Genomic DNA, 11,762 nt, shown 5'->3' with positions numbered 1-11,762 from the left:
AAATATAACGCATTACAACCAGCGCTTAGAGATGTATAATATTTTGCTGCCATCAATGCCGATCAATTTAGTATGAGTTTAAATTGGATCCCAATGTCGTATCAATTGAAGGGTGTTTCATACACGAAACATTCAAATTGGGACGCCTTTTCAATTGTTTATGGTGTCCCGAACAAATTGTATATAAACATAAATTTCATTGAAATATAGAAAAAACGAAAACATTTTTTTAAACGGTTTTTTTCTGGAGAACCGTACTTTAATCAAGCACCAGATGATCGTTGCGAATCGACTTACATAACCGTTTTTGGACGCACGCTGCCTCTGCTGTAGACACATGTCTGAGCCGAGCTTTATGAGCATTAAAAATCAAACGGGTCGTTCGCTTGAATACGAAAATCGTTAACAAATTAAAACGCCAGCGTATGCTAAAAACGTGTATGCTCGCTGAATCCTTGAAAACATGGCATCTTGAAAAGAATGCAATTAGTTAAATATATTACTAACACTTAGTTAAGTCCGCATATTTTGTTTTAAACTTATTAAACCATTTAAGAAGAAACGATATATTTCAGGGAAGCTGTGACATCGAACAGACCAAACCTAGAATGGATTGAGTTTAACCAGCAACAGCTTGCCAGAAAAAAACATAGGATGGTTTAACACCGCACAACCTGAGCTGAATCATCGCCATCGAAACGGCTGCAAACGCACCATTGACGACGACGAGTAATAACGATTTTATGATGCGTTGCTCCGTCGTGGGGAAACCCGTTGCAGCATAAGCGAAAAAACCGGAATGGGAGTCCACAACCACGGAGGACAGGTTTCAGGCTGGAAAAGACGTTCCACGCCGTTCCTACTTGGCGTGGATGGACCAGAAGGGTACGCATTTACCGTTGGAAGTGAAGTATTAACGCATTTGCTTCGTCAGGAAAGTGGCAAGTTGTTTACTTGGCTGTGCGTTGTATGCGCCAGGTGGCACATGATGAGTTTCGAATTGTATTGATGGAAGTAAATCATTGTACCTCAAGTTCCTCAATTCTCAGTGATAGGAATTAAAACTTATACTTACCGAGAAAAAATGATCGAGTCAAAATTATGATTTCCACCACTTTCCTTTCGTATGAATTAGTAAAGAAGAATTGTAAGAATTTTAACGGAGTACAGCGATAGAACATCGAGACTAAATGAGATTAACCCATCAAACTTGATCCATATTACTAGAATATATCGCGGTGACATAGTGAAGTACTCAAGTGCAAACTTTAAATTCACCAATCGGCTGTCAATCATCCAGGAACGTAAACAACTTTTCGGAGCATTGCAGAAACGTTGGAAACCTTTCAAATTAAATCAAATGGACCGAGTGAACCGGACTGAACAACAATCACACTATTCGACGTTGCATCCATGGTAACGACAAGTGAAGACGAACAACAGAAACAAGCGCAGTAGGCTTTGGAGCACCTCATCATTCACTGCGCACAAGTGCTGGAGCTCGTCCGTCACAGCTAGGCAGCAGCCCGTTTATTACTCGGTGTTTCAGTTCGTTATTGCGAAGTTTTGCGTAAAACATGGCGTTGCAAGCATCGACAAACTATGAAAACCGTTTCGATGACACGTTAGTCAACGAGATGGTGTTTGAAAAATATCTCGTCCGTAGCAAACTTGGACAGGGTACTTTCGGTGAAGTGTATAAAGCAGTTGACATCGTTTCGAAGCAGCAAGTTGCGTTAAAGGTGCAGAATTCGCAGATCTCATTGCTGCGCCTAGAGTACAAGCTGTATCAACAGCTCCACACCGCCAAGAATACGGAGGGCATCCCGAAAATTTACCAGATGGGTCAAGTCCGCGATAAACCGGCCATACTGATGGAGCGGCTCGGACCTTCCTTGCAGCAGCTCTTCCAGATGAGTAATAAACGCTTACAACTTACTACCGTCATCCCGTTGGCGCTGCAGATGATCAACCGGCTCAAACAGTTCCACCAAACCACGGGTTTCGTCCATCGGGACATCAAACCGGACAACTTTGTGCTTGGATACCGGCAGAAGATAAATATTGTGCACCTCATCGACTATGGGCTAGCGGCTCGCTTCTGGGACAGTGACTCCGTGCGGCACGTCCCGCACAATGGAAAACACAAGCCGCTGGTCGGCACGATACGATACGCTTCGCTTAATACGCACCGCGGGCATACCCAGAGCCGGCGGGACGATATGGAGTCGCTCGGTTACACCTTGATATACCTCTTGCGCGGCTCGCTTCCCTGGCAGGGCGTTAGAGCGTCGTCTCGCCCTCAGAAGTATGAGATGATTCACGAGGTGAAGCAAAGTACGCCGATTGAAAAGATATGCGACGGATTGCCCGAGACGTTTGTGCACTATTTAACATACTGTCGAAGGATGCGCTATAGTATTGAGCCGGAGTATCATATCTTGCGTGCCATGTTCTACCTGCTGTGCTGTGAGCAGAACATATCGCGAGTCTTTCAATTTCACAAACTACCGGAGTTGCAATCAACAAAGCGCACTAAGGCCGCCCACCTGCTTGACCACACCTGTCAGCAGAATCGCCATAGGAAACGGTCAGCTGGGGATGGCGTTTATGTCTCGAGCGGAAAGACTTACAAACACAAGTAGCATATTTTCTTTCTAATCATGCCCTGACCGTTTGACAACGACAAGGCCACAAGATTGTTACCATCGGGGTTGGAAATAAATTGAAAGTGTAATTAACAAGTAACAAAAACAGGATTACTACTTATAATGCAGGGCAGAACTAGTATAAACTAAATAATAAAGCACTTTTGTTATTTGTTGCTTGCTTATTTGGCTGTTTGATGTGTTCTCTGCTTTTCATTTCCTGTAAAAATCAAATATAAAAAATTGCAAAATCTGTAAACGATGTAAACAGCGTTGGGATTTAAAATATGGAAGTGAAATTTTCCTCGTTTATTAACAAAAGACTCTAGAAATCATTTATGCGTGTTATGAGAAAGAAATTATTGTCCGTTGATTACCTGATGACACCTGCCCGCCGTAGCACAGGTTCTTACATCGAGTTCTGATACTATTCATTCTTCTCCTTTACAGATGGCGTTTGGTGGGACTTTAAACACATTGAGCATGTAATGTTCAAAAAGTGATGCATAGGACCCTTAGCAATCATTCGCAGATCAGACCAAGGCGCGTCTTGCTGCCTGCACGTTTGCTGTACAATGTTGCGAAGCTGAAATGAAAGACCATTTCCAGAAAAAAGACGTCTGCCATCCCTAACGGCAATAAGAACGGTCACCGATGAAAATAACGGAGCCCGGTGCGGATTCAATCACGAATGCGTGTTTAACATTTTTGTAAGCAGATACCATCCCGTGCTCCCCATTTTTCTTTCACTCCATCGTTGGTTACCATCGCAACCCACCCGTGGAAAAGTAATAAATTGCACCACACAGACACGCGCTAGCCGTAGCAAACTGTGCGGGTATGCTAGTGTCGTTTCGTCAGGGTGGTGTCGTACGACGGCGATTGGCGAGACGAAAGTAAAGCAAGATCTCCATGTGTTCCGATTTACATCCTGTTTAGATTCCCAGAATCATCGACTAACCGAATACTGAGTGTTGGTTTTCTTTTCCGGGCATTTGCGCGTGTGTTCAGTTGGTATTCCAAAATCTTGTTCAATAGTAGTGTTGTTTTCTTCGTTAGCTTTCCCCAAAGTCGTTTGATTTGTGTCAGCAACAGAAAAAGGAAAACCTCTAGTGCATGTGTTCTTATTTTTAAGTGATTCTCTTATCTTTCTCCCTCTTCCCCTGATAGTAGAACGGTAGAATTGAAGTGTTTGTCGATTTGATTTGTAAGTGCTCTAGTGCAACTACTTCGGTTACCATTAGTAACCGCGGGCAGGTGTTACTGCTGATGTCACCGATGTAACCCCGTCCTGCGGCAGGTGGTGAGTGTGAAATTTCGGTGGTGCTAGGTTGACATTTCGAGTGCGGCAGCGCGCAGGCAAACAACGATCGGCGCGCACACCAACCCCATTTCCGGCAGGCAGTGAGCCGGCACACCATGGGCTTCTCGTCCGCACTGCAGGGCCGGGTGGCGCACGATGCGCTGCTCAATCGGCAGGAGGCCGAGCTGAAGCTGCTCGAAACGATGAAACGGTGCCTGGTGCAAAAGGTCAAGTGCGACCGGGAATATGCCGTTTCGCTCGCGGCCGTCACCCAACAGGGACTCAAAATCGATCGCTCCGACGATCTGCAAGGTGAGTGTAAGCCGGATCGGGCGCCTCCATTTCCCAAGGATTTCCCTACAAATCGGTTAATTTATTGAAATGCACAAGTCTGAACACATGAAGTGCACATATTTCATTTGTTCAAATTGAAAATCTACCTTCATTACTGAGTAAATTTGGCAAAGCGCTTGTGCCAACTAGGACTTGTTCCCATGGTGATTGCGTTTCCCATCTTCATCGATCGATCATTTGGCACGACTGGGCCCGGAAATAGATGCTTAGTTTGTCGGCCTGTGTGTGACTCAATTTAGGCAGTTTACTCCAGCCCCAGCCTGGTCGTTCCCCGCCCGCGGTCTCTTAAACCCTGTTTACGGCCTTTACAACCTACCGCAGGGAGGGGAATCACTTTCTTTCCGTCAAAGATGAGCGCGCTTGTGTGTGTGTTTTTTTTTCTTATTCACTTCGCATTTTAAATCACCTTTTTCCGATTTCTATCTCGCGTGGTTCAGCGCTTTTTTATGTTCCCTCTTTTTTACAGCTGCAATCACGCCCGATTGCGTGGCATTCATGTTAAACTATCTTCCATGATCATTTCGAATCGTTTGTTATGTATCTTTTTTCTCTTCCTTTATGCGTCCCATGGATTCCGTACAAACTTTCGATTGCTTGTACATTGTGTCATGGGGGTTTTGTTAATTTTTTTCTATTTGCTGTTTGGCCTTTTAATAACGTATGATTTTTTTCTTCCCTTACTTAGAATGTGTTGCTCGAAAAGTCTGCGTTTAGCCAAAGAAAAGTGGAAGCGTTTTCGTAAACTTGTTTTCCTCCATTTTCCCTTTCATCTCTAACGCTCATTCAACTCTTCGAAACAACATTCCCGCCATTCGTTACTTTATTTGTATTTTGCTAGGGTGTTTTTGGAGAATGTACACAATGAAATCCTCCACCACTCCACTTCCTGCTGGTGGTGGGGTGCAATTATCCACCGCAAAATAATTCCGAGCCACACCGATCGCACGATAGTATTTTCATTTTCGTTTGTGCGGGTAATTATAGCAATGTGCGGAAATCGAAATTACCGTTCCCATGCCGCGAAAATTGGCATCCTTTAGCCGGCGCATCTTCTTTTGTTGCGCATTTGCAACATTATTCCCGATTCAATTTAAATTATTTTAAATTGTACAAACATTGAAACATCCCATGCCATTAGCTCCCAAAATCATTACAATATGTTTCATTCACAACTCCAGCGTGATAAAGTAAGTCACCATTGAAAGGATGTTAATTCAGTTTTGGCTAAACATTAGAATTTAATTTGCGTTTGGTTCGCGAACACTACAACAACCGCCCGGTCGGCCCGGTATTGTGTGGTCTAAGTAATTTGAATAAACTCATTCGTTCCGAAGGTTGCTTCATTATTTCTCTTGGTTGAAAAAAGAAAGACAAACCTGCCGAGCCAGTAGAAGCTGCGGTGCGCCGTGAATATTAAATTCGCGCTAACCGCTAACCAAACTTTGTCAAAGCGCAAACATCCCCAAACACCAGCCCGGTTTAGACAAGGTCAGAGGTCAAGGCCAACCGTTAGCGAATCATAAAGCTTTAATTTGTTCAAAATGTTAATAGCACTTCATTCCAGACAGTGTCAGCACACATGTAGTGTGTTTACATGGTAGTTCAAATAAAATCTATTTTACTGGATAGTAACATTTGGTAAAAAAAAACATTTGAAATATGAAAAGATGTTCTTTCTATTCTGTTGTTATAATATCATGCAACGTATTGGAAAATAGCATAAAACATTTGCGTAATCATTCCTTTTCTGCGCCACGTCCGAAAAACGTCACGACCGGACCAACAACACAGACGTGGTACAAAAACAAACTCCTCTCACGATTTGCATGAAAATGGCGCTCGTGATAGCTTCTTTCACGACTAACCGATCGATCGATCGTTTGCCAAATAAAGCCTGTAGCTCACGGTTGTTTTTATATAACTGATGCCCAGCAGGAGATCGCGTGGAAATGTACATTGGAGTCTGAGAAAAAGAACATCACTCATTGAAATAAGTTATTTCGTCCCAGATAATGTTTTACGTTTGGCTGTGTCGATAATTCTAAATTAAATTCAAACCTCAACTCACATTGAAATGTCACTTAATCGTCCATTCTATCATGTTTCCCTTTTTCGCCTCCCCGAATGTGCTCTGCCAATTTAGTTAATTAGCACCGACGTGTAGTTGTTTTTCGACCCTGCCACGGAACAATGAACCGACAAGAGTTCAAAACAAACCCAAAACAACCCCTCTCACCGTGTGTGTGTGTGTGTGTGCACCGAGGTTCCATTGAGGTCGAGCGGCCTTTTTCAAATGCAAATCGATTTCTAATTGTTATGTTGTTATGTTTTTGTTCATTGTGCGTATCTCCACGTCTGTTCACCTCCCACAGGAAGCCACATTATGCGTGCCTGGCGCAGCTTCCTCGAGGAGCTGGAGCATACGGCCAAGCAGATCCGGACGAACGCGGAGCAGCTGGAGACGGTCTGCCATGACAAGCTGGCCAGCCTTTATCAGGAGAAGCGGCGCGTCCGGAAGCAGTATCAGGAGGAGCACACCAAAATCGCAACCCAGTTCAGCCAGGTAGGCCACAGTGATGTTAACTCACATAATCAAAACTGTTGAATTTGTTTCTGAAAAAAAAATCTAACTATATCATACTGCAACAAACAAAATTTACACTCACAACGGGGCGCTTGCTCGCTCGTGGAGAAACTCGGCAGCCCACCTCCGGAAAGTCAAGTAGATTCTGACCTATTTAACTCGACCAGACCGACAGCGCAACGTCTGGGCAACACAACACTGCGGAGGAATGCACTAAACATGGGACCACCATGTCGCATGCATGCTATGGCGTAGACCAGTTCGCTCGCATGATATCACGGACGGACCGGAGCACGGTGGAGCTAAACTAATTGAAACCGAAAAACAGGTCAAATGCAGGTCACCCGCTCGGATGGGCGCTCCGAGGAGCGGCTGGAGGAGACTTTGATGCAATTAAGTCTGTTCTGTGACTCGGTTCTTGGTTGTTCTTCGTGTGTTTCGACAAAGTAGTGTTGATACTTCTGTGAATGATGTAAAGTTACTGGCTACTGAAGGTGTCATCACTATTTTCCTGATGATTAACCGTGGGCTAGTTTTTCGGAAAACACGAGTAAAGTATCAGCATATTTGTTTGGGCGTACCAGTTCTAATTGTCGCTAAAATAGGACTCTGTGTCATTGCTCAAATATTTGCCAATGAATCCCGACCGCCAGACGGAACAGAGCTGACCATATCTCCCTTGTGGCAATGGGCGATGGACTAGGGAGAGTTTGGTTTGGTGCTGGTGGGAAATAAAATGTTGTTTAACCACCAGCGTCGTCAGACGCTGGCCAGCCTTGTCGTACGCCATTTGCTGGCGTTAGTGTTTACGGGGACACGATCCGTGTAGAACAAACGTGGCGATGATCAAACCATGATACTAATTTCCCAATGCCGTGCCCCCCTCCCCCCCACCCCTCCTCCTCCTCCTCCTCCTCCTCACCGAGCCGTCCGAAGGGAAGCGAGGAAAAGTCGCATGCACCGCAAGGGCGAAAAGAAAAATCACACAAAGGAGACGGAGCGTTCCTTCGTTTGCTTTCCGCTGCTAAATTTCATTATTCCTCAGACACCGCACGGTTCATCTTGCGGACGTTTGCCATTTGTTTACTTTCATTTCATTACTGCCATTTTCTTTCCACTTGAAAGCGTTTTGTTTTTCTTCTAGTATGTTTTTTTTTGGATCCCTGCCAGCAGCCAAGGGTAATGGTCGAATATGAGTTTGTTAATTTTCCGTCGACGCACTGGGCTGCCAGGCTTTTACGGCTTCGTCGATGTAGATGGGTACACTAAATCATAAAACAACCGGCAACGGTGGCATATGGATTCATTAAAGGACCCATTGGAGGAAAATTGGTCATCTAGCGACAAACAGTCTCCTACATTCGGTTACGATTGATGAGAAAGCTATCCTTTATGTTGCTAGAGCTTCAACCATAGGTGTACTCGTCTTGTCTTTATGACACGGAACTTCTAGAAATTATATCGCTTGCAGATTTATTGCATTGTGGGGTCCAAAGTAACCGTCTATAAAATAAATTTGACCATCAATGCATAGGTAGCAGTTAAGCCAGTAACGTGTCTTTACCACCCCTACGTCTATAATGTCCAAACCTTCGCTGCTTGGACGTAGAAGAAAGGGGTTTATTGATAACCCATCAACAACGTCAGACAGAAGAGTTCCCCGAAAGGAATCCCCAGCATACAAAAAAAAAGTCTAACCAAGGAGAGTTTTACAAGGCTGGATTAAAGACGCGTCCAGTGTTTGATTAGCTCCTTAACTTTGTAGTATGCTGGGGAACCCTGTTAGTAAATATTTGTTGAACCTTATCTTTCGTGAGTATACAAATTTTATCATGTGTCGCCGATGTTTATTTATTCGATAGCTAAAATCTTCTTTTTCGTGGCACCTTCCAAACGCGATAGAAGTGGCGCTCGCGAGTTGATCCGAACACACATTTGTTTGATTAAATATGTCATGATATCTGAACGTGACTAGAGCTAATAGCTTAATCGAAACATTGTCGTAAAGCAGTGCCGCAGAGCTAGTCGATACAAGGCTCGATTCTAATCTTTGCCCTCGTGCCGGGAAACCCCGTTATACAAGCGAGTAAATATTTGCTCCATCCATCCTATCTTGTGTTGTAAAACACCCAAAACTTCAATGATTCCTGTTGCTTTCCGCGGAAACATGTCGAGTCTTGTCCTACAAACTTACGTTCTCCATACAATTTATAACGAAGCACGCTGCCTTTCTAAACGGTGTGGAAAACGAATGATGGCATATGGCATCCACGTGTGGAATTTTCAGTAAACCGCAATTGGCAAAATCAAACACCCTCATGCATTATTAGGCACACCGGGCATGGTTATTTCCCGGTCTGTTCAATTATTCACTGCGGCCCAACCTGTTTTCCACACTACTGCGTGCCACACCCGGTCGGGTCGGTGCATCGGCCAAAATAATCTTTCCTGCTGGCTTTTCGTCACCAGCGGCTTCCGGCAGGCAAGTGGAAAGTTAATAATTCATTTCTTAGCGTACGCCCCCCCTCGCATCTGTCGAGGCCTTCAGGAGCATCAGCTTTGACTCCGCCAGTCACAAATAACAGCCTGACGTGTGACATGCGAACGGTGAATTTTCCCATCCCAGATGGACAGTGATGAAACAGTTGCTAGTTGGGACAGCTCGTGCGATCTGTTTATTTTTTCCTTTTTTATTTCTTGTGTTCCGATTGAAAATAACTAGAACTTCTCGGTCACCGGTGTGCGTTTTTACGATAGTTTACGTCGGGCTATCGGATACGATCGAGTTTTCTTCTGCCAACGTAAGCCAGCTTCTTGGTGATTGCTGTAGAAGATGTTGCGGGGCGAAGTCGAAGAATAAACATTAAGGAAGGGCCAAAGAGCGTCAGCAAATCATCATATCAATTAACTGTCGCTTCGTAGTGACCAACTTGGGCGTGCTCACCCTGTGTGTGATCACTCGGTTAAATACAGTGGCTGCCAAACATTTCGTTTTCGGTCCACAAGACGGGCATTTTTAACGAAAATGTGTCTATCGATTGGTTATTAGTTATTTAACTAGATCGCAACAAGTTCTGGTGCCGTTCAAAAGGTTTATTTCAGTTCATGTTATAATGTTGTTACGATAACTTAAAGAATAATAAACCACAACAACCTTATAGGGGACAATCCTTTATGGCCCTTTTTCATAGTACATAATATTTCACTTGTAATAAAATATACATTGCAATTCCTTTTGCAAATTAACATTGACAGGGTGAAACAATAACGATTCGACGGATCGTACACGCGGATCTGACCGTGCGCGGTCGAATTTATTAGCGCCAATTTTAGGTCAACCGAGAGTGAGACAGGACGAAGCGGTGATGGTGGTGGCCACCAGCACCTTCGAACTTCGCGCGAACGCACACAATCGCACTGTGGGCCGTTTCTTCTTGGCGACGAATCGGCTCTCCCATCCCCTTCCCCTCCCCTCCCCTCCTTCCAACACATTCGATGGTGCGAACCACCCTCTCCCCCGGGGAGGGGGTGTGTTTTTCTTGTTTTCTTGTCTTTCACTCCAACCGGTTTCGGCTGGCAAATCGAATCATGGCTTCCTCCTCCCGGGGACAAATCTTAAGACACTGGTGGTTGGCGGCCGGTAGTTCGCTCGGGCGCTCTACGATTAGCAATGTGGTTGGCGCAGGGCCAAAGGCAAACAGCGGCAGCAAAAAAAAAATAACAAGTATGAAACCAAGTTGGTTCCCCTTGCGCTGCTGCTGTATGTGTCGAAGTTGTCGGCTAGTTTTGCGCGTTCGAGTGGGAGTTCGAAGCCGAATGAGCAGAGTATACAAGCAGCCACAGCAGGAGCAGCAGCTGACAGAATAAATAAACACAACACCACGCTACAGGTTGGAAAGTATGTACAAAGTAATGGCCGCAGAAAACACGTGTTGTTTTGTCGAAAATAAACACACAAAAAAGCTGCATATTTTACTGTGTGCGGATTTTTTTGCAACTAGTGTACAATGTTCAAAAATACTTTTCCCATTGAATTCCTAGAATCGAACGAAAAGAAATCCAATATGTTTTGTAAGAAAAATTGATGAACATAAATGTTGTAGTACAGCTTCGTTTCCCAACTGATGTATGCCTTTTCTTGTGAGCATAACCAATTTTATTAGCTCCTAATAAAAATCGCTCGTGTTGCTAAAGACATCATCTGCTGCCTAATAGCTCCCTCCCACAAGAACGCTGCAATTGAGCCAAAAATAGGCGGCTCATTAGAACGTCGACGTACATGGAAGCGCACATTCCTACCCATATAGCAATGGGTAATTTTCCTAAAAAAAGAGAAAATGTTCACCTTTCAGGGACAATCTAATCAACCGCCAGCCATCCGGGGAAAGTTGTACCGAGAAAGCAACGCTCCATCCATTGGAGTGGGTTTGATCTTTGCCATTTCGTCCATGGGAGGACGAGCGTAGCGAGCAGTACGACGGCAGGATAATAATGGACATCAGTATCTTGATGGGCCTATTTGTACCGACGCGTGTCCTTGTGCTGGAGTGCAATTCGGGGCTTTTATGCTCCACCATGGGGGAGGAAACAAACAAGCTGGTGCTAACGAATGTCTTTATGTGGCGCGTGCTAAGGTAATTAGGTAATAAAGATCCCTTTCGGTGTAAACATTTGAGTAGGATTCTTTGCCAAAGCAACAATATTATGTAAGTTTTGCAACAGGAAAGGAATTGGAAACAATTGTGTGGAGAACATTAAACTTTGCCAAACTCCCGCGCTCGTGATTACAATTCCACCGAATGGATCCATCTGCCAAGATGAAGAAACACTGCGATGTCTTTGTGAAACGACCCAGCGACATCCATTTTCATTT

General features: G+C 44.4%; 2 protein-coding genes across 3 annotated transcripts in view; both read left to right on the top strand.

Annotated features, from left to right (window-relative positions):
- Positions 1 to 1,577: 1,577 nt before the first annotated feature.
- LOC131289747 (casein kinase I-like) lies at positions 1,578 to 2,645 on the top strand. The gene has a single exon (XM_058319056.1). The coding sequence runs from the start codon at positions 1,578 to 1,580 to the stop codon at positions 2,643 to 2,645; it is 1,068 nt and encodes a 355-aa protein (XP_058175039.1).
- Positions 2,646 to 4,067: 1,422 nt separating this feature from the next.
- The window catches only part of LOC131290069 (tyrosine-protein kinase Fer-like), a 33,392-nt gene continuing 25,697 nt past the window's right edge, over positions 4,068 to 11,762 (top strand). For both annotated transcript variants that reach the window (XM_058319449.1, XM_058319451.1), the window contains exons 1-2: positions 4,068 to 4,263; positions 6,678 to 6,868. In XM_058319449.1, coding sequence (XP_058175432.1) covers positions 4,068 to 4,263; positions 6,678 to 6,868 — 387 coding nt within the window. The remainder of the gene's footprint in view (positions 4,264 to 6,677; positions 6,869 to 11,762) is intronic.

This window comes from Anopheles ziemanni, chromosome 3 (genome assembly GCF_943734765.1).
Source record: "Anopheles ziemanni chromosome 3, idAnoZiCoDA_A2_x.2, whole genome shotgun sequence".
Classification (NCBI taxonomy): domain Eukaryota; kingdom Metazoa; phylum Arthropoda; class Insecta; order Diptera; family Culicidae; genus Anopheles; species Anopheles ziemanni.
Note: the sequence above shows the minus strand (reverse complement) of the source record. Positions and strands in the feature narration are given on the sequence as shown.